Source organism: Mustela nigripes, chromosome 11 (genome assembly GCF_022355385.1).
Source record: "Mustela nigripes isolate SB6536 chromosome 11, MUSNIG.SB6536, whole genome shotgun sequence".
In the NCBI taxonomy this organism is placed as follows: domain Eukaryota; kingdom Metazoa; phylum Chordata; class Mammalia; order Carnivora; family Mustelidae; genus Mustela; species Mustela nigripes.
The window spans coordinates 29,868,484-29,895,124 of NC_081567.1; the positions used below are offsets into that span (position 1 = coordinate 29,868,484).

The following is a 26,641-nucleotide window of genomic DNA, read 5'->3' on the forward strand; positions in this document are numbered from 1 at the left end:
GAGCCGAAGGCAGAGACTTTAACCCACTGAGCCACCCAGACACCCCTCTGTTTTACTTTTTAAGATTGTTGCATTAGGGGCGCCTGGGTGGCTCAGTGGGTTAAGACCTCTGCCTTCGGCTCAGGTCATGATCCCAGGGTCCTGGGATCGAGCCCCGAATTGGGCTCTCTGCTTGGCAGGGAGCCTGCTTCACTTCCTCTCTCTCTCTGCCTGCCTCTCTGCCTACCTGTGATCTCTGTCAAATAAATAAAATCTTAAAAAAAAAAAAAAAAGATTGTTGCATTAATGAGGACAATAGGATTTTTTCCAAAATGTTATTTTTATTAATAGCTCCGGGCCTAAAATAAGGGACAGCCATCTTCGGTGTTGGTTGCTTAGCTGAGTTCAAACCAGATAATATAAAAGAGGTTAATTTGGAGTAGAGACGCAATAATTGTGCAGTTTGGGACCTTTAATCTTTATTTTACCTGCCTTTCTAGGCATTGAATCTCTTTGATGGCATCCTCCTCCCTTTGCTTTCACCCTGATTTTGGAGGGAAAAAGTTGTGTGTATCTATATATGTATGGCGCATATATTCATTTTGCTTTATTGCATTTTGTGAATTCAGAGCTGCTTCAGAAGGAGGTGTAGGGTATGCATTTCACAGGAAAATTGGGAGTTGTAACCAGCCCTTGCAACCAGTTCTTGAGTTTCTCAAACCTCAGACTGAGCGTTCAAAGCTGCAGAAATCTTTGGTCTAGATTGAGTTTCTCAAAAACTTGTAGCAAGTTGAAGAGTTAAAGGGAAACTTGTGAATGTTTCTGGTGGGGCAGAGGCAGGTGTTTCTTTTCCCTGGTTAATATTTGCTTTTCCATGGGCCACGTATTTTATCTGGCCAGTGTACTTTAGGAACAGCTCTGAACATGCGGAGCAGTAATACTAAGTGCATTGTTATGCTTCCGCTGTCACAGATCTACATTTTCCCTCAGATTGTGTTATTTCACACTCAACATGCAGTTTGATTGGGGGAGAATCATCTCGAAAGGGGGAGTTTTGGAGCTTTTAATAACGTGTCACACACGACTTTCCTCATCTCTCTGCATGGCTGCCTGTCATCTCTCTGCTTTAAAAGATCCCCTGTCACATCACCCTGTTAAATTCTCCACTTAGCGGTGATCCTTTTGTGGGTTTTGGTTTGTTGTGTACGTGTTCGGTTGTTTGCCTGTTTTCTTCCTTGAGAAAGTAACCCCCTGAGAACATTATGGTGTTCTTGCTTGCTGCTGTCACCTTGGTGCCTGCAGGGCAGTTTCTGAAGCGTACTCCCTTTTGCTCAGTGAACATTTTTTGAATTACTGCATAAGTGACTCAGTTTTTCAGGTTCTGGAGATCTTTTGCATAGACAGAGCTCCCTGATTGCAGTGTTAAAATGGTAGTTTGAGTGGATAAGTAGGAGATTGGCTCTTTCGGTACTGCTACTTTATGATATTAATAGTTTTGGGTTAAAATAGGGAAGCAACGTATTTAAGTCTGTCTTAATTCAGGAAGCTAACACCTTCTAGATGCAGAGGAGGGCATGGGATTCTTTCCTTTATGCTAAATGACCCACTCCTCTTAGAGGAGGTTGGGTCTTGGGTGTTTACATTTTCCTTTTTGGTTCTAAATACCTATCTGTCTACTGGATATCTCAGAGCTGGCAGCACTTTCCTTCTTGTTCTTCCTTCCTGCTACCTTGCTGTATTCTGAGAAGCCAGCATGTCAGGTTTGTTTGATCACATATGTGAGCATAGAACATAATGATGTGGCCTTTAGGGTCATCCCTAGTAAAGCAAATGGGCCTCTGACACGTAGATTCTGAGTGTTCTTAATTATGTCTGTCTGTGTGGGTTTATATTAAATCTGCCTTTGCATATGTTCAGGTGAGATAGGAGGGTCAGTTTGTTGGTTTCACAAATTATTGAACTTCAGAGGACCAGGAACCATAAACAATGAGGATCTAACAGTGAAAAAGATAGGGTTCTTGCCCTCAGGGAGTTAATGCTGTGGTAAAGTAAATAGATCATAGGTAAAATAAGTAAGTTGCTAATTGTGGTAAGGGGTAGAAAAACAACCAACAGGGAGCTGAGATTAAAAAATGAGGTCTCATCCTTTGGGTAGAGTTGTCAGAGGAGGAGACACACCAGCCAAGATGTTTTCTCATCAGCTTCATGGTGGCATATTTTACATTCAGTTAAATTACACATTTTATGTGTGCAGGTTGATGATTTTTGATAAAATTTAACCACCCGTTTCCTTTCAGTGAAGACAGAGAATGTTTTCTTCTCCCCAGAAAGTTTCCTCAGTACCCCTCTGCAGCCAGTCTCCTTGCCCCAGTCCACACTCTAGACAGGCACTGATGTGATTATTTTGTTATAGATTAGTTTTGTCTGTTTTGGAATTTTACATAGATACATTCATTTTATCTGTATTCTTTATTGTCTGGCTTCTTCAGTGTAGTTATTTTGAAACTCATCCCGTTATAGTATGTATCAGTTCTTTATTCTTGAGAAATATTTAATTATAAGAATATATAGCAGTTTATTTTCTCACTTAATGAGTCACACTAGCTTCCTTATGCATACTATTTAGATTATTTACCTTTTCCCATCCTTATGCTTTCATCCTTTCTATGTCTTTATGTGTAAATTGGGTCTCTTTTAGAAAGCATTTGGTAAGTCTTGCTTCACTATCCAGTCTGGTATTCTCTTCCTCTTAAATGAGTGGTTTAGTCCTTTTATATTTAATGTAATGATTGATATTGTTGGGTGTAATCCTGCCTTCTGGCTATTTGTTTTATTTGTACCTTCCGGTTTTTGTTCCTTCCTTGGTTCTTTTCTGCCTTTTGGATTAATTGAATATTTTCTAGAGTCTCTGTTTTTATTCTATTGGTTTCTTGGCTAAACTACTGCAACAGTTTTATGCCATGTTAGTGCAGATGTGTGAACAGCTCAAGGTGTTCATTAAGCTCATTTCACCTGTTGGGATGCAGTCTCAGCCAAGATGTTTTTGTCTTGATGGGAGACATAGTGGCCACTTTGTGACTTCAGACCACTTATTCATTCTTTTCTATCTTCTCTTGATCTCTCCCTTTTGGGAACTTCAGGTATGCAGGCAGACTGTTTTCCAGGTAAAATGGGCTGCTACTTTGTTAGTCATCTTAATAACCTCTGGATCATGACATTGTTAACCTTAAAAATTAAACAGTTAATTATTTTACCAGAAAAATGGGTTTATTCAGGAATAGCAGAGAATTGCAATCCAGGACATGCAGGCTACGGCAAACCATAGGCAAGTCCCACAGGAAAATGAGAACAACATTCTTTTACAGAGAAGGAGGAAGATGGGAGGGGGTGGTTGTGAGTGAAAGTCCATTGGAGAGATGCAGGAGTTTGGGGGGATGACAGTTTTTCAGTGGCTGATTGTTGAAGTCATCAGTGTTTTTGTAGGAGTTGTTACACATCTTTTCCAGTTGGGGCTTGTAATCCTCCTGTTGAAGATTCTCCCTTATAGTTTGTAATTGATCATTTTTTCATGTAATTGACATGGAGAAGTGTTGGCTCCCCCTTCTGGCCTCCCAACTCCATTTTAGTGGCTTCCCAATATATATCTGGAGAAATCTACCTTATTATTCATTACTTGTGCCTGAATGTCCTGTATAAGTACAGGCCAACTCCAGCTCATAAGCGTAATGTTTTTGCAAAGTTGAGTCGATGGTAAGAATTTCCCATAGAAATGTTAGTGGTAGCCGTGAGGGCTCCCTCCCCTTAGTTCTGAGCAAGCTTACTGGTTATTCCGAAGCCCTGGAGACCAGCAGCTCCTGTGGAGAGCCAGGCTGCAGAGAGATGAGGGTGGGGTGTTTTGGGTGTGGAGGCAAGGACATGGATTCTTCAAAGAATCCTTCTCCTCTGCTGTCTGCTGCCTTCCCGCCCCAACCTGGGGAGACAGTATTAGAGAGTTGTTTTCAACACAGTATTCATGTATTGCATTTTCTCAGCTAAGTACTGCCTGAGCACAGCCTGGTTTTTACTCCAGGGTGATATTTTGGGAACTCCATTTTCTTATTCAAGAGTTATTTCTTTTAAGCTGCATCCTCCCTCCACGTAGAACTGTTGTTAGAAGAAGATAAACTTAGCAATCTTGTTTGTGTTTGCTCTTTTTTAGTCGAGCAAAAGATGTGATAATACCAGCAAAGCCACCTGTCAGCTTTTTCTCCTCGAGGTCGCCGGTTCTTGACCTCTTCCAGGGGCAGCTGGACTATGCAGAGTATGTTCGCCGGGACTCGGAGGTGGCGCTGCTGTTCTTCTACGCCCCGTGGTGTGGCCAGTCCATCGCTGCCAGGTCAGAGATTGAGCAGGCAGCGAACCAGCTTTCCGACCAGGTAATGCTGACCCTCCGCCTGCCCTCGGGTGACTGTTTGCCCTGTATGCTGGGCTGGTTGCTCCCACAGATACCCCTCACCCCGCTGTCTGATTGAGCCAGGCTGAAGGCCAGGAGCCTCACTTTATAAATGGTAAAGCCTTTTGTAAAGAAAAAAGATTTCTGATGGTGAGGGTAATGGTTAGAGACCGGAGAGGGAGCAGATTCTGTGTTTCCTTCAGATGCAGATCAGTTCATCTCAGGGTGCCATGCTTTTTGGTTTCAGTGCTGAAAAACCTAGTTGAATTTCTGTTTGATATTTGTTGATGACTTCTTTTCTTTTTCTTTTTTTTTAACGTTCATATCATTTATTAGAGAGAGTGCGCATCTGCATGCACGAACATGGGGTTGGGGTAGGGGTAGGGAGGGGCAGAGAGAGAATCCTAAGCAGGCTCCATGCCCAGCATGAAGCCTGATGTAAGGCTGGCTCTCACCACCTGAGGTCATGGCCTGAGCCGAAACCAAGAGTCAGACTAAGCCAGCCAGGCACTCTGCTGTAAGACTCATTTATGTGTCATGACTACAGTGGAACATGTTGCTGTATTAAAAACACACGGACCAGAGCTATATGCATCGAGTACTTAATGAAGCTATACCTTTGTGCTAGGCCAGAGGGATGGGCGATGAGTCATCTGTATGGCAGTGGTTTTCAACCCAGTGGATCCTAGTTGCCTTTTATAAAACACATACATTATGAGGTGACTTTTGCTGTCCTGAAAAGTAATTCATAGATATAAAACTTCTGTACGCATATAATTGCAAAAGAGTCAATCCATTAATTATAAAGGTGGGGGAAATCAAAAGTAGCATGTCATCAGGTCATGTGTGTTTCAGGATGTAAATGCTTAGGCAGAATAGGTCCTAATGCGTTGTGGTAGAGACTCAGGTACTGCAGGGACACTGCTCTCATTGATTTGAGTTTCCTGAATGGTGGACAGCTCTTAGTAAAGACTAGAACCAAAAAAGTATTTTCTGTATTTAGGTTTACGTAAGAGTTGCCTTCCCAAGAAATTCGGTGCATACCAAAAACATGCTTTCGATTCCCATTTAAAATGGAATTAGGGGGGTGCCTGGGTGGCTCAGTGGGTTAAAGCCTCTGCCTTCGACTCAGGTCATGATCCCAGGGTCCTGGATCGAGCCCCACATCGGGCTCCCTTCTCAGCGGGGAGCCTGCTTCCTCCTCTCTCTGCCTGCCTCTCCGCCTACTTGTGATCTCTCTCTGTCAAATAAATAAATAAAATCTTAAAAAAAAAAATAAATAAAATGGAATTAGGTCCTGGGTTAGAATAATAACAGACAAGTTTTCCCCAGCCTCATTGTTCGGCAGGACATTTCAGACTGCTCTGGGGGTACTGTGCACAACTCTTTCCTGTGCAGAGCACTTCGAGCATTGTGGGCTGTCTCGCACAGTGCCTGCCCACCCCATGCCCTGTAGCTTCCCAGTCACTGCAACAACCAGAAGAGCATCCCACAGATTTCTAAAATGCTGCTGCTGAAACCACTCATCTGAGGTAACTGATGCAGGCAGCTGAGTTCCAGAAATTTCTTTGGAACTCTGGGTAGGTTTTTCTTAGAAACAATGTTATAAATGCTAGTGAGGCTTTCTGCCCAACCTAGCAAAGCCTTTTGAACCATTATAGATCCTTGAATGTGGTGCAAAGTACTGTTTAAATCTGGCTCTTCATTAGAACTCTTCATTGCCTAGGACATTGGTTCTGAGGGGGTTGATATTTTGTGTTCCAACTTTGGACCCATGGGATCGATCAGTTCCCTGTGCTCCCTTTACTCCCCTCCCCCTTAAAATGGCTAGCAATAGGGGCGTCACGCTGGCTCAGTTTGGGAAAGCCTGTGACCCTCGACCTTAGGGTTGTGGGTACAAGCCTCACATTGGGCAGTAGAGCTAACTTGAAAAAAAAGAAAAAAAGGGCTAATAATAACCAAACTGGCAGACACTTCGAGGGAGGAAGCAGGAACTCCAGTGGAGCACTGGGAGGCAAACAGTAGGTTAGCATAATAGATGTCACCATTTCATTCCTCAGGCATTCCCCAGGTCTTCTGAATTAAGAGAACATGGGGGAGCAAGCAGGGAGGGAGTCTACTGTGTTTAGGGCAGGAGTCAGTCACTTGTTGCCTTATTGTCAGCTGAAGCGGCTGTGTCCTCATGAGTGTTTACAGGAGCTGCGTTCTGGTGTGCCAGGGCCTGTGCTGTTTCTCATCACAGCTCTGCACGCTGGTGCTGGCATCCCTGTTCTTGGAAGCAGGACCTCAGACCTAGATGGTGGGGCGGTTGGCCAAGGATCACAGGATAAGTGGTGAAGGTTATAGTGCCGTCCACAGCTAACGGGCACTGCTTTTTTCAAATTTTTTTTTTTCAGCTTCTTCCAAATTGAGTGCTTATTACTCTGTGTTCTCACTAGGGAAAAGGAGAGGGTTTATTTTTGGAAACAGGCAAAAACCTTTTGAGCCACGTGGCTTTAGTAAAATTAGCAAACATGGTTGATTGTGCCCTATTTTTGAGTAAAAAAATGAGATGTCACCTTAAGTAAAGATATTGTTGTTTTCTATTCTCATAAATGGACTCTAAAAGGAGCTCTGAGTTTTGAGCAATATTGCTGTTTCCAGCGTGGAAGGAAGGCCTCTGAAGGTGACTTCATTTGTAGTCTTCATATTCTTTCAGTAGTATTATGAAAATGTTTCCACATAGCAAAGGTAAAGGAATTTTGTATGTACCTGTGAATTAAATGTGATTGACTTTTTTTTTTTTAAAGATTTTATTTATTTATTAGACAGAGATCACAAGTAGGCAGAGAGGCAGGCAGAGAGGGGGGGGGGGGGGAAGCAGGCTCCCTGCTCTGCAGAGAGCCGGATGTGGGGGCTCGATCCCGGGACCCTGGGACCATGACCTGAGCCTAAGGCAGAGGCTTAACCCACTGAGCCACCCAGGCGCCCCTGTCACTGACATTTTATTGTCATTTATTCCTCTTACTATTCCTCTAGTCAGTGGTTCTCACCTAGAGGAAGTTTTTTCCCCCAGGGGATTTTTGGCAGTGCTTGGAGCTGTTCTCGGGGATCAGTACTTGAGGTGGGGTAGCTGCTAGCGTGCAGGGAGTACAGGCCAGGAATACTGCTAAAGCCTCCATCCAGTGTGTAGGACGGCCCCTCACAACAAAAACAAATCTATGGAAAGCCCTGTAATAGTGGAAGGCTGAGGTGGCAGTAGTGCCGAAGTGGAAAAGTGCTCCTCTAAGCAATGACCCATCTGGTTTGGGGTACATTTCAGAGTCGATTGGAGACATAGGGACACTTCTCCTTAGGGACACTTCTCCTTAAATACTTCATCATCTACCTGTAAATAGGTGTTTAGTTTGTATTTTTGCTGCTTAATACTACATTTTAGAGCATAGCTTTAATTATCTTACTGGTTTTTAGTGTGGTCATTAAAAATGGTCCTTTGAGGGGCACCTGGGTGGCTCAGTGGGTTAAGCCTCTGCCTTCGGCTCAGGTCATGATATCAGGGTCCTGGGATCGAGCCCCACATCAGGCTCTCTGCTCAGTGGGGAGCCTTCTTCCTCCTCTCTCTCTCTGCCTGCCTCTCTGCCTCCTTGTGATCTCTGTCTGTCAAATAAATAAGAATCTTAAAAAAAAAAATCTAAAAAAAAATGATCTTTGATATTTGTGATGTTTTATTTGCAGCTAACATTTTTTCCTTTTTCCCGTGCTCAGTTTGACTATCAAAAGATAGCTTTCCATTGAGTTTTAGTGTAATCATGCTTAGAAAAAGCTCACTCGTGCTCATTCCCTTTAGAGTTCAAAGCAAATCATTTCCCTCTTGGGCTAGACTGTAAAATACTGGACTCCTAGCTAGACACCGTAGATAAGAGTCTGTCTTGTTTATTGTGATGGTAGATGATGACCTTCTTTGAATATGGGTGATAATTTTTTTTTTCTTGCTTTCTGTTTCGGAGAACAGTTCCATTTCTGTGATTTTTATCTTTAAAATCTTGGTAGTTTTTCAGTTGTTATTCATAGTCATTTGAAACCTTTTTTGGCTCTGCAGGTGTTGTTTGTGGCAATTAACTGTTGGTGGAACCAGGGGAAATGCAGAAAACAGAAGCACTTCTTTTATTTCCCTGTGATATATCTGTATCATCGGAGGTAAGAATTTGAATTAGTTTTCTAATTCCAGTAAATTTCCAAAGTGAATTTTTTTTCTGTTTTAAAGTATTAAATATTCACTGTAGGAAATGGAGAAAATACAGATAAGCAAAAATAAAAGGATCTGGGTATTTTATCAGCAGTACACAATCGTTATGTATTTTCCGATATATCCTCTTCTGACTATACAGATCTACCCTCTTTTTTAAATAAAAAAAAAATGGGATTGTGTAGTAATAGTATTTCCTAAACTGCTTTTTCTTGCTTGTGTGAACATGTTTTCATACCATTACAATGTATGGCATTGTTTTTGAGAGTGCCCCCTGCCCCTTTGTGTGGCTATACATTTCAGACGTTCTGAAGTATTTTACTGTATGCACAAAGGTCCTTATCCTGTTACCTGGCAACATACCTAGTCCGGAGGGAATTTTAGCACCTTTTCAGCTGGGAAGAAAATTAACTACGAGTCCATGGTCCTTTGCCCATAATCCTGAAATCCAAAGGGTTTGAAAACCTAAAAGGTTTTCATAAATGTTGTTCCCATGTGCACTCACCTAGCCTGAAGTGACAAGAGGCTGCCTTTGGTCTTTATCCCACTTAAGGAGCCAGGTTATTATGCTTCAGAAATATTGGTGTTTGATTTTGGAATCCTTCCCAGACCGTGCTGTGAGTGTTAAGTAATGTCTGAAATCGGACTTGGAGAATTTTGAAGACAGATGAGATTTTGGACTTTGTTCAATGTAATTGGCATGAAGTTTGTTAATGAAGGTAAATGGTTAAAGAATGTTTCATTAGCAAGATCTTTACTCTTTATGCTTAATTTTTTCCCTCCCTCTGAACTTCCTAGGCCTTAATCAATGAGGGTTTGTAAGAAACATCAACCTCTCATTTGTGGGTTATCTGTCACGTTCCATCACGCCTCATGTTTCTAACATAAAATGTTGTGTGGCATGCAGTATTGTTTCTCAAGAGCTGTTAAGTAATATTTGAGCAGAAATGCACTTTGTCACTCCATCTCCACTTTCAACGTCCTTTCTAGATACAAGAGTACTTCTCAGAGTGTGAACTGTTGCACTTGCAGATGCAGAAGCTCTGTGCTCTGTAATGGGATAAATAAGCTTCTTACGAAGGTCCCTGCAGTTCTCTTCTTGGAAATAGACAGTATTTGGAGATAGGAAATAGGGCACGGGTGCCTAGTATAGGCTGCCACTGTAAGTAACCGAGCCACTGCCCAGACGTGGGCCTGATTTGATGTGATATTAAAATCAGGAAAGTTCCCTTGAATCAAGTACAGAATATCTTTTTGGGTTATATGGCTCTGCAGTATATTGTCTTATACTGTTTGTTTTTTAGATTTATGGAAAGATTGAAAGGATGTGCAAGGAACCTTAGAAACATCTAGTCCATTCTTCTCATTTCACAGATGAGAAGTTTGAGGTTGATAGTCTCCTCAAAGTGCTCGCCCCTCATCTTTGCCCATTAGGTTTTACTTTTTCAGTTTGTTCAGACCTCTTAATACTCATTTCAGTATCCTCCATTCCCAGTGTACCAAAAACAAGCAAGTGTTAAGGCACAGAGATACCTGAAAGGTAGCTTTTTTATATCCTATTTAAGAATCTCTGTTTTATCCATAACACATATGAATGAGTGTGTTTCTTTAACTAAACTCTTTTAAGACCATTCAGTGGTGTTGAGGTTCTTTTGATTAATTGTGCTTACCAGTGTGACCCCTCAACCTCATCACGGGGCAGACAGACCATTGCTGTCTTTGTGGTTTTGTGTTTTTTTTTTTTTTTTTTTTTAAAGATTTTATTTATCTGTTTGACAGAGAGAGATCACAAGTCGGCAGAGAGGCAGGCAGAGAGAGAGAGAGGAGGAAGCAGGCTCCCCGCCGAGCAGAGAGCCCGATGCGGGACTCCATCCCAGGACCCTGAGATCATGACCTGAGCTGAAGGCAGCGGCTTAACCCACTGAGCCACCCAGGCGCCCTGTGTTTTTTTTTTTTTTTAAAGCTTTATTTTTTTAAAGATTTTATTTATTTATTCGACAGACAGCAACAAGTAGGCAGAGAGGCAGGCAGAGAGAGAGAGGGGGAAGCAGGCTCCCTGTTGAGCAGAGAGCTCGATGTGGGGCTTGATCTCAGGACCCTGGGATATGACCCAAGCCGAAGGCAGAGGCTTTCACCCACTGAGCCACCCAGGAACCCCCGTCTGTGTGTTTTTGTTGTTGTTGCTGTATTTGTAATGGCTTACTTACTAGTGGCTGCTTAGAGAAATTAATAGACTTCTGTATTGCTTTTAAGTAGATTCCATTTTTTTTTTTTTTTTTTTGCTCGTATTGATAACCACTCACAGAGAAAGTTTATAAAAGGTTCTGAGGCAGGTAGTGGTTTCTTCTAACACTCTGTTACAAGGCTCAGCAGCCCTGGATCAGCTTGTCCTATGGTCGTGACTGTGGTGTGTTGGTGAAATGTGTCCTACACCTACATTCTAGAGATCTCAACTTCTACCAGTCACTGGGATCCTTCTAATGACACCCCAGGAGGCTGCTTGCCTGAGTAGATGACATTTCCAGATTTGTTGCCTCCTTTTTGCTGAACAAAATAAATTATCAGATGATTTTTTTATTTCTTCCTTTAATTTTTTTTAAGATTTTATTTATTTATTGGACACAGAGCGATCACAAGTAGGCAGAGAGGCAGGCTCCCCATCGAGCAGGGAGCCCGATGTGGGGCTCGATTCCAGAACGCTGGGATCATGACCTGACCAAAGGTAGATGCTTAACCCATTGAGCCACCCAGGTGCTCCTTGATTTCTTCCTTTAAATTAAAAATTGTTGGTGGCTGATGGGGTTGGTGGTGGTGGTAAGTTTTTAAACTTATGTAAGTCTTGAATTGATCTAGTTGTTAACTCTGTCTTCCAGCTGTGCATGTAGAGCGCTATTTTTACTTTTTTCATGCTAATATTCTTTTGTTTGGCATCATATTTTCAGTGCACCCAGAAGAATTGTGTATATCTCATCCCATTATGTGTGTGTGTGTGTGTGTGTGTGTGTGTGTGTGTTTATGTTAGCATATAGTGTTGGGATCACAGCATTTATGTACTTCTTTACTGTGCTCTGTTTATTGTTGCTATTAACAGGAAGCTTAATGTCCGTTTCTGTTTAGACGAAAGGATGGTAACGGAGTTACTAAATTTCACCTTACTCCGCCACCCTGCCACATTCCATTCAGTTGTATTTGAGCAGCGTCTACATTGTGCAAGACTGAAGAAAGCCATGTGAGGATTCTGATTAGCTTACTAGGAGGGTCACTGAAAGTCGGTCTTATTTCTTAGCAATGTAAATCATATTCCTGTGTATCCTTAAGCACACCTGGAAGGGAAATAAGATCATTTTTGCAGGTTCCTAACTTTGTCCCTTCCCATAATCTTTTTTTGTTAAAGTAAAGTTTTGAATGGGTTTCAGGTTATTTAGTGATCCTTTGTGTAAGTGCCTGTGGGAATATTAATAGGTACATGTTAGTAGGCCAGGGGCCAATTGCTCAGCTTGTTTTTTCTTTCAAAATGATGTGCAAAAGAAAGTCTGCCACCCCTTCCCCCACCGCCATCGATTATATAGTTAAGATCCTGGACTCCCTTAGCGTTTGGTCAGTTGCCAGGATCACCTTTCTGTTTGGTTTTGTTTTTTTAAAGAAATATTATTATGAGAATTTTTCTTTTCCCCCCAGAGGCTAGGATGAATGTTCTTTGAAATTCAGTTTGCAGTTGAATTAAGCTCACAGGAGAGTCGTGGCTGCTTGTGCCACCTGGCACCCGAGATCCTATTCTCAGGCTCTCCGTTCACCTCCTGGGACACAGAAGGCTACTCCCCTGTGAAGCAGTCAGGATCGTCTTGTGGTTGATGATTTCAGTTATACGTTACAGGTTTAATGCATGGTGTATTATTTTTATTTTTTTATTTTTATTTTTTTGGTACTAGTTTTGGACCAATCGAATACAAAGGCCCCATGAGTGCTGTTTACATTGAGAAGTTTGTCCGCCGGGTGATGAAACCACTTCTCTACATCCCATCTCAATCAGAGTTACTAGATTTTCTCTCAAACTACGAGGTACCTGTCTTTCATATCTCCTCCCATCCCCAAGGTTTCACTGGGTTGTGTTGGATTGTGTATATTGGAAGGGTTTTTTATACCTCCTGATTTACAGCGATGAAAAGATCACATTAGAGATAAGCCCCAATTAAATGCTTTTTGAGATACTTGATCATAGGGCTGGTTTGGCCAAGTGAGTTTGAAGAGAATAGAACACTTGTAAAACCTTGTGAATTTTTTGTTTGGGAATTTCCAAGACTTTCGGTCTGTCTTATGATGAGCTTAGAGCATGTAAGAGTTAACTTACAGGTTATATGCATCTGCAGATTCCTAAAAATTTTATTTGATGCTTTATGGTACTACGGAATAGTTGGTTCTACTTGTCCACTGTAGTTTAGCTTTAAAAAAAACTGGGAATATGTTCCCTTCTGTTTATTATAAAGTGCATAACCCTTTCCAGGTCTTATTAATGGAAAGATTCCTAACATGGCTTCTCTGCTGCTTTCCCATCACCAGCTTCATCTCCTGATAAGTTATTTTTATAGGATCTTCAGTGTGTGTTCAGGATCACTTATTAATGAGAGGCCAGTGTAAAGCTTAAAATAATCTAAATAAATTATAAGTACAGTTCCACAGAAAAACTCAATGGTGTGAGAGTAAGTTGTACTTGGGTACAGCATGTAAAAATGATCCTTAGACACAGGATTGTAGGTACCTGAGACATAAACCCTATGATCCCGGACCTCACTGATTTTACCTTTTGCACTAGGGAGAGTTTATGCAGATCGGACATGAATTTCTGTTACTGGGACATCATTTACAGCTTTTCAGCCATGTTAGAAACACTGTGTGTTAACTGTACGTAGGTTCTCTAAGCAGCAGTGTCACTGTCTAGTTATCCTGCTTGTAAGTTCTCAAGTGTGCATTAGAGTGAATGTGTCCTTTTACGTGGATACAGGATGGATCTCTGTGCCCTTCACAGGCTTGTCTCTCGTTCTACTGGGACAAGCTGGCAGCTGGGAACCACCCTGGGGGCCTGGGCCTGGTCCCTTTGGCAACACTGACTCCTTCTGTGGTGTGGGCCAGATCACTCACCTGCGTGGCATCAGGGGACTGGAACAGGGTATTTAACTCTTAGCTGCAGTAGTTGTGTGGTAAGTGCGTGTTCATGTAGGTTTGCGTAGACGACGGGGTCGCAGAGGCGGTGAGGCAGAATGATGAAGAATCAGGACTTGGACACTGAACTTTGTCACTTGTTAGCTGTGTGGCCTATGGGCTGCTTAACCCTTTAAGCCTCTGTGCCTTTATCTATAGACAGGGATTGAATAAGACATGAAAATGCCTACGGGATGTTGTCCCAATACAGGAAAACTTATCCACAGAAATGGCATGACAGGAAAATCCTGGATTTTTAGCACTATTGAGAGAACTTGACATGTACACAGTGCTTGCTGGAGCTCCCTGCTTCTATAAGAAATATTTTGTTTTATAATTAAGATGATAAAAAATGACCTGCAGCGACGAAGAGGTCTTCCTTCAGGTGTGCTCTGTAGGGAGTTCTGTGGGGCACTGTGCCTAGTTTTACTTGAAACCCTCTATTTTTTTCATTACATTTTCACTCAGTTTTTCCTAAAACAAAAATAAAGGGAGAAATGGCAGAGGAGCAATGCCACATCAATAAACACTGTATATTATGTGTTTACCCTTTCAAAGAAACGTATGGGAAAAAATTAAGATCATTTAGCCTTATAATAAGAGCACTGAGGGGCAACTTCAGTTTTCTTTTCAGCCCTGTTGGAGATTTGTATCCAGAGTTCTGAGCCAGGTCTTAGCAGGGTAAGATTCGACTAGGACTTTGGGGGCCTGGATATTAGCCCTGACGTAGTCAAGTCTCTGACTTCTGAGTTTTGCACAGATTTCTCATCTCTGAATGTAGGGAATTGGCTTATGTAATCCCTCCTGACTGTTTTGGCTTCCGTGAGGTTTAGAGGTGGAAAGAGGCAGGAAGAAGAAGGTTCGTCAGTTATTGGTTGGGCAAGTTTTTTTTTTTTTTTTGAGACAATGCACGTTAACGTCCGTATCAGAGTTCTTTCTGATCTTGTTTTGTTTATGGCCTCCGTAGTGTCTCTGTGGTTGGGCCTGCAGGAGAGAGGCGAGTTCCCCTTTATGACTGAGCAGCAAGGCTGGTTTCCTACCTTCAGCCTCTGCATTTTCTGAATCTTCTTGTCAGCGGTGCTTTCAGAGATGATGCTCCGAGTTTGACACTGAGTTCCTGTCTCTCTCACAGTAACTCACATTACTGAAGGTTGTGTTTCGGTGGCCCGCTGAGTTAAAATGATGCGCAGCAATGTTTAGACTGCCTTGAAAATAGGACCAAGAGGGTGCGGCCAAGATGGGACCCTGTATGGCCTGTCAACCTTTAGAAGGTTTCTTCCTGAAGTGGTAGATAGCTTTTATCATGTTAGTATTATTTTTCACGGGGCTGCTTCTCACTGAGATGAAATTGTCTGGTTGACAAGAGACAATATTTGATTAATGGTGAAAGAACTTGGGAGGCAAGCCCAGCGTGGCTCTTATGAAACCCTTCATCTTGTGAAACATACCGACACTGCCTAGATGGTCTCGGTTTCGTGCACACTCTCTGTAAGGTAGCATAATGGCGAAAGTTTGGATCCAGAAATGAAGCCACCACCACGGCTTTGAGAGTCGAATAAAGAGGAGAGGTAAAGGAATTTCTGGAGGCCCCACTCTAGAGCACAGTATGCTTCTGGACATTCCTCTGAATTAAGGTTTCCCAACCTCGGCATTACGGATGTTGGGAGTCAGGTAGTTCTTTGGAGGTGGGGGCTGTCCCATACTTTGCAGAATGTTCGGTAACATTCTTGGCCACCACCTACTGGATACCAGTAGCATCCCCACCCCTAGCTGTGACAACCAAAAATAGCCAGGCATTGCCAGATATCCCCTTGGAGGACAAGTAGCCTCATTTGAGAAATTCTTTTGTAAATTACTGTTCTCCCAAATGAGGCCTTAGGAAGATGCTTCACAGGTGTTAGTACAAACACATCTTTTTTGCAGCACACAGAATGCCACAGCCTCATTGTTGCAAGCTTTTCTGCTCATCACAGTGGCAGAGAGAATATGAAAATCAGGCAGTGCCTTGACTGGAAAATCCTGGAGTGTTATCTTTGGGGAACTAGAGACAGGAATGAGTTGTATGGTCATCAATAGAGCTGTCTGTGATGTTCATCCTTATAATCAAATTGTTACTGCCCCTTCCTGCGAAACATGCTTCCTAAATACGTTGAGGATCTTGCTAATTCAAAGAAATCTTACTATAGAAGGTACACCTTTTGATCAAGAGCCTTATCTCCTATTTTATATGTTTTTTAAATAGGGATTTCAATATCAAGTGTATTTAAATTTAAGTTTGCCAGAATTGGGCTAAAGTAATGATTTCATGTTTTTGTGGCACTTTTGAGGTTTGTTAGAATGGCACTGCTTTTTGCTTATGTCTCTAGGTGTGTTTGTGACACCTTGAGGAAATGCATTTGGTAATTGTCCCCTCATTAAAAAAAACTATACTGATTAATTGTAAATTAATTTGTCTCTAATCCACTTATTCATGAGCAGTTTGGACCATCATAAAATTGTGCCATTAGTGTTAATTACTTGGGAAGTGATGATATCTGAAAGTAATAACTTTTAACATAAATTTTTATTTTACTATGTGTATCCTGACCATATATGTACATATGCTTATGTTGCTGTTTTAAATAAAAATGCTCTAATTTTATCTTGGTTTGAATTTTTTTTAAGTCCTGCAGATGAATTCTTCCAAAAACTTCTTTCAGATGATTTGTTATTGAATTACCTAAAGCAGTAAAATGTGTAAACCACTGTAAAACATTGTATTTGACTTGCTCTCTCAAACCTGCCCAAACCCATTTGCTCATCATTAACTCTAGTTTTCTATATGTAGAAGATGACACTGACTGAGCCCAGATGCAATTTTTAGGAAAATGATTTTGCCTTTGATTTATGGAGTATCACAGAAATACATTGCAGGGCGAATATTGTAAATATTTGTTTCTGTAAATTCCAGCATACTTTACTCATTATTAGCCAACAAAGAATGTGTAAACCGCACTGCAAAAGTGCCCTCCAGTGTTCACGTGGTTCTGCTTCTGATCTTCCTAATAGCCGTGCAAGGTGGAAATGATGGGTCCTTCTGAACAGAGTAAGAAGGTGGGGGGACATCAGGGGTGTAATTAACCCTCAGTGCAGACTGGCCTGTAGCCCAGGGCTTCTGGCTCCCCAAATTCGCGCTTGTATCTGAAGAAATGTTTAAGGTCTTGGAGTTGAAACCTCACTGTAGATCTAGAAGTTAAAACTTTGGGCATTTAACTATTTTATGTCATTTTTCAGCCTTTCTCTTTCAGGATAGAAAAATTTTGAAGGTGTTGGCTTCTTAATTTGACTGTAACTTTTCCCCCTTCATTTTTAGGAACGGTTTTTAAGAATAAATAATAATCGAGGATAGGGCCATGGCTGTTGACCTTCTGTTAAAGCAGCAGAGTTTCACCATTTCCTGTTATTGATTGGGTGTTCTATGTGTGATAATCACAGTATCGAGGCAGGGTAAGGTCTAGATTTTTCTTCTCAGAGGTGCACTGAAATCATACCTGCTTTGGGGCACCTGGCCGGCTCAATCAGTAGAGCATATGCCTGTTGATCTCGGGTGTTTTGAGCACCATGGTGGGTGTAGAGATTCTTTAAAAATAAATAATTCTTTAATATAAATTTAAAAATAATAAATAAATAAATAAATAATCATAATAAATAAATAAAATAATAAAATAAAAATCATTAATAAATAAATGAATGAATGAATAAAAATAAATTAATAAAAAATTCTTTAAAAATAAATTTGAGCACCATGGTGGGTGTAGAGATTCTTTAAAAGTAAGTAAGTAAAAAAAAAAAAGACAAAGAAAGTAAGTAAATAAATAAAATCATACTTGCCTCATAGTGAATGCAGCTAAAAACTAAACTAAACTTGCCAGTGGATACTGCAGAGGGAGAAGAAGAGCTTGAAGTCCTATTTAAGATACAGACAGGAAAGTGTCGTTTATTACTTGTGGACAACACAGACAAACATACCACGGTCATTGTTATTTTGGTGAATGTCGAGTTGAGTAGGCAGAAAATAGCATTCAGTGATGAAAATGTCACTTGCAAAGCCACGAGTTCTATGACTTGTCATTTTAGTATTTTTTTAGTTATTTGACTTAGATATCAGTAGCTTCTATATCAATAATGTTTTCTTTTTCTTTTTAAAGCACTTGACAGAATTATCTGATTTGTGCCTTGTAACATACCCACCAAATGCCAACAGTATTATTTAGAACATTTATCTTGTATTTGTAGCTAAAATAGTTTCTAATTCTTACCATGAATTTTCTGTAACTTATCCACATAAGATCCGTGATTCTGCATACATCCATTAATCCTTATTCTTATTCTTAGCGGTTAAAACCACATTGTTTTAAATTAAAGTGGGATGGGGAAGAATCTTGGGAATCTTTTGGAGGGGAAAGCAGGGGCTTAGGAAAATTGCCAAGTGATAGAAAACCTCAGCCATTTGGAGAAAAACCTAGTAGAATGCGGAATGTAGAATGGCACCTGTTGTTATCCTTTTGTTTGTTAGTGAAAGTCTGCTCTGCCTTTGCCAACTCATAGTTTTAGAGCACTGTGAATCAGACTGTTTTGAATTTTCTAGGTGTTTATTAACAGAAACACTTCAAGTGCCGTTGAGTAGAAACACCCCAAGCTCACTGTTCTTCTGGCCACTAGAGGGTGTATATACCATCTGCTAAAATTCAACCCATGCTGCGAATGGTATTCACTTAGCAGAGAAATATTTTATGCTGATGAGGTTTTGCTGGCTTCCTATAAATAGCCCGTTTCCAGCCCCCTCATTAGAGCAGGTGCTGAATATACTGTCCCCCACAGAATGGAATTAAAAGCACGCAAACTGGGTCAGGTTGTAAGCCGGTACTCCTCATGTTTTATTTTTGCTAAATTGTAGGAGGAGCTTTGTGTCATTTATCTTTTTGTCTCCATTCTGTCACTTGTTAACAAATGTTTGTTTTGTGCCTGCTCAGTGCCAGGTACTGTCTGAAGCAGCTATGTAGTGAGGAACTAGAGAGACCCTCTGCTTCCTGGAGGTAAACACCGAAATGAAGACCAGACTGCAGCACAGACAAGGTGCAGGGAGTTGAGTTGTGTTCCCCCAAAATTCCTAGCTGCCAGGAACATCAGAATTGGCCTTATTTGGAAATAGGGTCCTGACAGGTGTCGTTAGTTAAGGATCTCGAGATGAAAGCATCCTAGACTTAGAGTGGGTCCTAAACCCAATAACTGGTTCTGTAGACGAAGAGAAGAGGACACAGAGACACAGGCCAGAAGGCCATGTGACACTGCGGGCAGACACGGGGGGGATGCAGCCACAAGCTGTCTGGGGCCACCAAAAGCTGGGGAGGAGGCAAGGAAGGGTTCTTCCTCAGAGCCTCCGCAGAGAGCACGGCCCTGCTGCCCTCCTGATTTCAGACTGCCAGCTTCTAGAACTGTGAGAACAGATTTGTTGATCGAGGCCAAGTTCGAGGTAATTTGTTAGGGCAGTTCTAGGAAACTAATGTACAAGATCATTTCAGATCAGCGCCCAAAGGAAAATCAAGGAGGGTGATGTGGTAGGCACAAGGGCAGGGAGGGACGGTAGAACTGTTTTAGAAGAGAGGGAAGCCCTCTCTGAGGAAAGAAACTTCCAGTGAAGCCTGTGTGTGACCCAGCCCTGAGGAAATTTCGAGGAAGGGCTCCAGGAGGAGGGAACAGTAAATTAGAGGTCCAAGGGAAGGACTCGGACTGGTGGAGCAGACGGCAGAGTGGTAGCAGCGGAGGTCACACAGGCGTCCTCTCCTGTCATGGGTCCCGAGTTCACCTGACTGACCAGTTATGCTCGGGCAGTTGCACTCCTGTGAGCGCTCCCCTGAGGGCTACTTAAGCATCCAGGAGTGGACCAGTAGGCCACTGGGGGAGGAAGACCTTCACATGTTGGAGAGCATCCGAGTGAAGAGGCACAGCCTGTGTACGGGCTTCGTACCTGGCAGGCAGGGCTTCGGCCTGCGTGCCCTGCCGGCTCATCTGAGAGCCTCACAGGTGTGCGAGGGCGGGACAGTGTTGTCTGCCTGGCGGTGGGCCCTGGGTTTATTTGCTGCTGAGCAAACTGTGGGCCCGGACCTAGAAAGGTCCTTGTGTGTGAATATGCACTTTCTTGTCTGAAATATTTAAGTTTCGTTCTCAAACCTGCCAGTTTTTAGAAATTAAATACAGACCATTAATGGTATTATCAATATTTGAAAAATAACACTTGAAATAGACTTTGCGTGCTCCTTGTGTTGTGATTGGCTAGTTTTTTACAATTTCTGTTGCTTTGTACCATCCGCTGAAGTTGCTGATTCTTCCGGTCTTCGTTTCTGTGGCAGAGAGAAGTGAACATAACCTTGCAAATGAGATTATTTGCTTTGTATTTTTTATGGGATTGCTTTGGCCACAGTGCTTGAAAATTGCAATGCCCATTCTCTTGAAGATGAGACTCCTTCATCCCAGTTACGAAGGCACTTGAGAAACCACAGCTGTGAAGCTGTCAACAAGAGTAAACCCTTACTCTGGGGAGGTGTGCACGGAGGACCCCTGCAGTTGGTCCGCCTGATACTCATTTTGAAACGTTGAGTTTAGGCTTTCCTTGAAGACTCAGAATTCACGTTTCCCTTCCTTCCATTACTGTGTGTACACGTGTGCATATGTATACATGGACGTGCAGCAGTACTGTGCATGTAGACAGGTGCACACTCCTGGGCCCCTCTAATTTTTAGCCACGAAACATTTCTTAATATGTAGGGTGAATTTATTCTACTTGATTTTGGTTTGGAAGATTGGTCAGAATTTAAAGAAACCGGAATGAGTCTGTTGTCTTTCTGTTGTGTTCATTTCTGTTATCTTTTTTGCCCAATATTAACTGATTGACTAGAATGTCTAAAGATTTCATTTTTTAGATGTTAGGATTAACCATTCTGATTCTGTCGGTTTCTAAAAACCAGTTGATTTATTAGAATTGAATCTTAAAATAAGCAAGTGCTTTAGATTTGAAAGAGTGTGTTCCCTTACAGATCAGAACTTTCTTTTTTTGTTTTTTTTTTTGCAATATACTGATGTAAAATTTTACCCAGAGATTAAACTTCTGCTTTACCTTCGGGATATGATTTTGTCCCAGCGATCAAATTAGCTCAGTTACTTATTAAGAGCGTGTTTTAGGGCCAGAAAGGAGTCTTTACATTTGCCTAGTGCCTTATCAAGCTCATTCTTCTCAATAACCCTGTGATGAAATGTCCCCATTTGTCAAAGAAGGAAACTGAGGCTTCCCATTGAAGGGTCCACCCACGCCCATTCAGCATCAGACTCCAGGCCCAGCACTCTTTCCCCAGGGATCTCACGGTTTGGCTTTTCGGACAGATACGATTATCACAGACAGAATTTGTGCCACAAGGCCTTCAAGAAGGAAGCAATTATCCTGACCTGGGAGGCAGAATATGTCTGGTAGGGGACAATTAATTGGTTTGGCAGAATGCAGGAGTGTTCTGTGCTAAAGCTTAGAGAAATGGTATGAGCAGGTGGAAAGAAGCTTGTGGGACTAGAGGAGCAAGAGGGTAAAAGATGGGCCCTCTGCAGACTGACCTGACCAGAGAGGAGGGTTGCCATTGTACAGGATGGGGGGGGGGTCCAGATGTGGGGAGATGCCCCTGGAAGGATGACCATGAACACCAGTGGAGCCAATCTCATTTAACCTGATTTCCGTAAGTGTGAAGGCATGTTTGGTGTGAATGGGAGGAAGTAATTGAGGAAGAAATCTGAGAAAGGTTACGAAGAAACCTTTTGTAAAATTGAAATCACTGATTTCATTTACCTGGAGACACTTAGATAAAAGGCGTGAGTACTTGAACTTGACGGTGAGGTTTCTAGTCAGGGACCTAGGAGAACTAGGGTGGAGGTGCTCTGAGGGTGGAGAGACCCACTTAGGGAGAAGGAAGTTTCAGCTCTCAGTGCGTCTCTAAATGCTCTGTGTCTCCCTCCATTACCCCGCAGGTTGTCTAGATGGAGGGAAAGCTCAGTCCTGTCCTGCAATTTTGTTCATGTGGTTAGGCTTCTTAAAAAATGAAACACAACGAATTGCAGTTGCCAAATAATAATAATGGCATGTCCCGATTTAAAATATTCCTGTGGCACAGTGGCCGCCGGTCCCTCAGTCACCTCATTCTGCTCTTGTTCCCGCAGCCCGGAGTCCTCGGCTACTTTGAGTTCAGTGGCTCGCCCCAGCCTCCTGGTTACCTGACCTTCTTCACTTCAGCTCTGCACTCGCTAAAGAAAGGTAAGCGTGGTTCCTATCCAGACATGAGTACTTGCGGCAGATGTGTGCATATCGTTACCTTCTCCTGTGTGTGTTACCCTTATGATTCCATATTTTAATTGTCCCGATTCTTTTTCTCCGTATGTATATAAAATACACTGTTTTGTGTTGTATTGGCAAACAAAACACTATGCCGTCTCAAATACAATTTTCTAAGATGTTTAACTTTTTAAACTGTAGCTTGATCGTTCTGTGTCTGCAAATATGTATTTTATACCTGAAAATTTAATATGCCGTGATCTCTTTTTTGAGTGTATAGATACAAGTTGTGGTCAGAGTTTTTAGTGGTTATGTTACCAGTTGGGTATACCATAATTTAGGAATACATTTCCTTTGGGAAGAAGTAGTTTTACAAGTATAAGAGTCATGTTACATTACAGCATAAGCATATATATATACTATATAGCATATATATATATATATATATATATATAATTTTTTAAATTTTATTTATTTATACTTAACTGAATCATGAATTATTTGAGGTCCCTACTTTTTAAATGAAACGTTGTGTCCTGCCCATCTTTTCATGTTGTTCCATGTTCTTTGTACCAGTCATGACCTCCTGTCAGTTTTCTGTTGGATACGCTTTCATCTGCTCGCTTGTCTGTGTCTTCTGTTACTGCGCTGCTCCAGGTCCCTTCCCTCGCCCCTGGACTAGACCAGTGGACGCTCAGCTGGTGTCCCCTCTTGCCCCTTCTTCCTCACATTAGGGTCTGTTCTCCCCATCCTCTAGGGTCCAGCTCTCCACCTGTCAGACCCTGATTCATCCTACAGGGTCCAGTCAGATACCACTTCTACAGTTTGCCCTGATCTCAGTTGGGTATCTTATCAGTTCTCATTCATAGCACTTAACATACTTTGTATTTATGTATGAAGTTATGAGATTTGTTTTGATGTCTGTCTTCTTCCTCAGACTGTGCGGTTTCTGAGCGTGGGGCCCGTGTGTCTTCTGTAAATGCTCTTTCCCCAGCATCTGGCGCATAGTAGGGTTCAGTCACTCTTTGCCAAGTGAGCGATCAGATTGATGGCTGTGTCATCTTTTCCCCAGTAGATCAACCAAAAATACATAACTGTCCTTCTATTACTGGGTATTAGATTGCTTCCATTATTTTGCGGGGAGGAGTATTAGAGTAGTATATTAGTACAATCAAACAATCATATGACTGGCCGTTTTGAGATAGACCCTGTTTTAGGGTTATATAGATAGAGGATCTACTGCGTTTGTGTTTTTCACCTTGGGGACATCGTGAGAGGAAATCAAGCTGTCATATAAGTATGTGTCTGTCCACCTGAAAGACTCTGAGCTGCCCAGATTCAGGTGACTAAGAAGACTTAAAGTTTGGATTTTGAAAGCAGCATACTGCCAGCATAAAAAAGCTTAAGAAGCTGATACTCAGAAATGTTCTTAGAAATGAAAGCCCCCTCAGAGATTTCAAGTGAACACTGTGCGTGAAAGGCCAGTCCGCAGTCACTCACTCATGGACCTGATGGTAGCATTCAAGTTCTTGAGTTGCAGAGGACACTTCGGGATGGTGGAAGGATGTTTTATCATCCAGTTAGCTTGTATTGTGTGCTAGTGATTCTTCACAAATTACTTTTTCATTCAGAAGCTTCCAAAATTTCACTTCTTTTTCGGAAGAACTTTTCCAAGTATAAGATAGTAATCTTTTCTCCCCTGTTTTTTCTTTTCTTTTTTTAAGCAAGGGAAGGTGATAAATGGGTAAAAAGTATTTGAAAGAACAAAGTGAACCTCTCTGGTCAAATCCCTAATACTGACAAATCATCCCTGGCAGCTTCTTGTCAGAATAAATCTAGTCTCTGATTACCTTAACTACACTTCTTCTCTAGCTTGTGACTCTAGTGGGGCCTGGTAAAATCCTTCTGTTTATGAACTTTGCAAGAGCTGAGATTCATTCTGATTCATCATTTTTCACTTCATTTTTGTGGGTAAATTCTCACTTAAATTTAATGAAGCACTTTTAGAGGAAAAAGACAAGTGTAGAATGATGACTTTCCATACATATGTGCACTAAAATCTTGCTTTGAGCATCTGGTCCCCCCCCCAACTTTCCTTTCTCATACCCAGAAGTCAGACAGTATTTTACTTGTGAATAGTAGATGTTTAGTAAGAGAAATGTGTGCACACCTTTTTTTTTTTTTTTTTAATGTTATAGTTTGGAATGCAAATTATAGGTCAGGGTTGTGTTTAGATTTTGTGCAACAAATTGAGGCCTAAGACACATTTGCCTCATTTAACAATGGCTTATCAGAGCTTACCTGGAGAAGTGCTTGGTCTGTTGGAGAAAGCAGATGGCCTGGTTCAGCATGACACATGGCCTGGTTCAGCATGACACAAGTGTTTACAAAATGAGCCTCTTTCCCTTGCCTTAATTTTTTTTTTTTTTTAAAGATTTTATTTATTTATCTGACAGAGATCACAAGTAGGCAGAGAGGCAGGCAGAGAGAGAGAGGAGGAAGCAGGCTCCCTGCTGAGCAGAGAGCCCGATGCGGGACTCGATCCCAGGACCCTGAGATCATGACCTGAGCCGAAGGCAGCGGCTTAACCCACTGAGCCACCCAGGCGCCCTCCCTTGCCTTAATTTTTTAAAATTGTCTTAGAAATAGCCAGGACAGTCTCTCATATTTGTCTTGAAGCTAGCTGGCCTCAGTGGACAAGTCTTCTGAGAATGTACTGACGTGAAGCCTCATGTCTGGGTGTGGGGAGTGTTCTAAGAGGGTCCATGCCTGCCTCAGAAATGCGTGAGTTCAGTTCTCAGATCTGGTTCCGTGGTACTTTGTCCCTCTCAAGACTGTCTCTATAACATTTGATAACTTTTACACATTATCGTATGGAAGATTGGCTTTCTGCCTGAGGACTTAATACTGACTGCTTTCTCTTTTTGTGGTTTTAATTCTTGCCTTTCATCTCTGTTATCTGGGTCCTTTGCCCCTTGATCGCAGTCTTGGTGCTGATTTGTCCGTTGATGGGGGCCTGCCTGTTAGGTGATACGGGCGGTGCTGCTTTGTCGTATTTCTGTCCACTGTTTTCCTAACTGTGTTACTGTCACCGTTTGTTATATAGCACTTCTGTATTTTCATGTAGTTTAATCTGTGGTTCTTTTTCTTGATTTCTTTTCTTTTCCCCCTAAAAATCTGATCACTAATTAGTTCATTTTTTAATTTTTAAAAATTGTTTAGCATTTCATGCTACCTGGATTTCCTCTGGCTTTTTTCACATACAGAGCACAGTAGTTTTTTCCTCCCCTTCTTATTGGCTAATCAGCATCATTTACAAAATAATGCTTCCATGTTCCCTCATCTTGATGATGCCTGGTTTTATCTCAAAATAGTTTACATGTAAGCGGGATTGTTTCTTTTCTTTTCTTTTTTTTTAAAGATTTTATTTATTTATTTGTTAGCGAGAGAGTGAATGAGAGCAAGCACAGGCAGACAGAGTGGAAGGAAGAGTCAGAGGGAGAAGCAGGCTCCCCGCGGAGCAAGGAGCCCGATGTGGGACTCGATCCCAGGACGCTGGGATCATGACCTGAGCCGAAGGCAGCCGCTTAACCAACTGAGCCACCCAGGCGTCCCTAAGCGGGATTGTTTCTATGTTTTCTTTTGGTCTAGATACCTTTTTTGTATGAGTAAATATAATTTCATTTCTTGCTTTGTAAGTTATTACCTGGTAAAGTCTGAACTTTGCCTCCCCTAAGTCTTGTGTCCTATGGAATCCTCTTTTATATCACTTGGCTGGTTTTGGTAGCAATTGTATTAAAGGTATATATTGACTTAGAGGTGATGGATGTCTTCCTAACATTTCGCCTCCCTTTCTAGGATTGCAGCAGGATTATTCATTTATTCAGACCTTTTAATTTTTTATAATAGGTCTTACACATTCCTCATTAATGTTTGATCATTTGAAGTGCTGAATGATTAATTGTGGGCCAGCAGTCTGTGTGTGTTTCAGGATTGGGAGGGAAACCAGTCTCTTGGAGTTCTCCCCTCTCCCCAGACTGCAAAGCATCTTTGAACCTTTCCACTTTTGATCTTGGCAGACAGGCTTTCTTTTTTTCCTAAAGAAAATTTGGTAGAGGTGTCAGTGTTTTTAAGTTGCTTACTGGATTTTTTTTCCATCTTAGCTTATTTCATTATTTGCTATAAACGTGTTCTGGTAAAATGTTGTTATATTTCGCTGCGATTCAGTGACTTTTTTAAAAAAGATTTTTTGTTTATTAGAGAGAAAGAGTGCCCTCCAGCAGGGGAAGAAGGGAGAGGGAGAAGCAGACTTCCTGCTGAGGAGGGAGCCTGATGCGGGGCTCGATCCCAGGACCTCAGGATCTTGACCTGAGCTGAAGGCAGAGGCTTAACCTTCGGAGCCTCCCAGGGACCCCTGATGTAGTGATTTTTTTTTTTTTTAAAGATTTTATTTATTTATCAG

At 41.8% G+C, this 26,641-nt stretch overlaps 1 protein-coding gene across 2 annotated transcripts in view; it reads left to right on the forward strand.

Annotated features, from left to right (window-relative positions):
* Positions 1-26,641, forward strand: part of TXNDC11 (thioredoxin domain containing 11) — a 61,091-nt gene that overhangs the window by 2,471 nt on the left and 31,979 nt on the right. The window contains exons 2-5 of one of the 2 annotated variants that reach the window (XM_059415304.1): positions 4,178-4,394; positions 8,490-8,587; positions 12,566-12,695; positions 22,068-22,161. In XM_059415304.1, coding sequence (XP_059271287.1) covers positions 4,178-4,394; positions 8,490-8,587; positions 12,566-12,695; positions 22,068-22,161 — 539 coding nt within the window. Of the gene's footprint in view, positions 1-4,177; positions 4,395-8,489; positions 8,588-12,565; positions 12,696-22,067; positions 22,162-26,641 lie in introns of those variants that run through there. The other variant, XM_059415305.1, reaches the window with a different exon arrangement.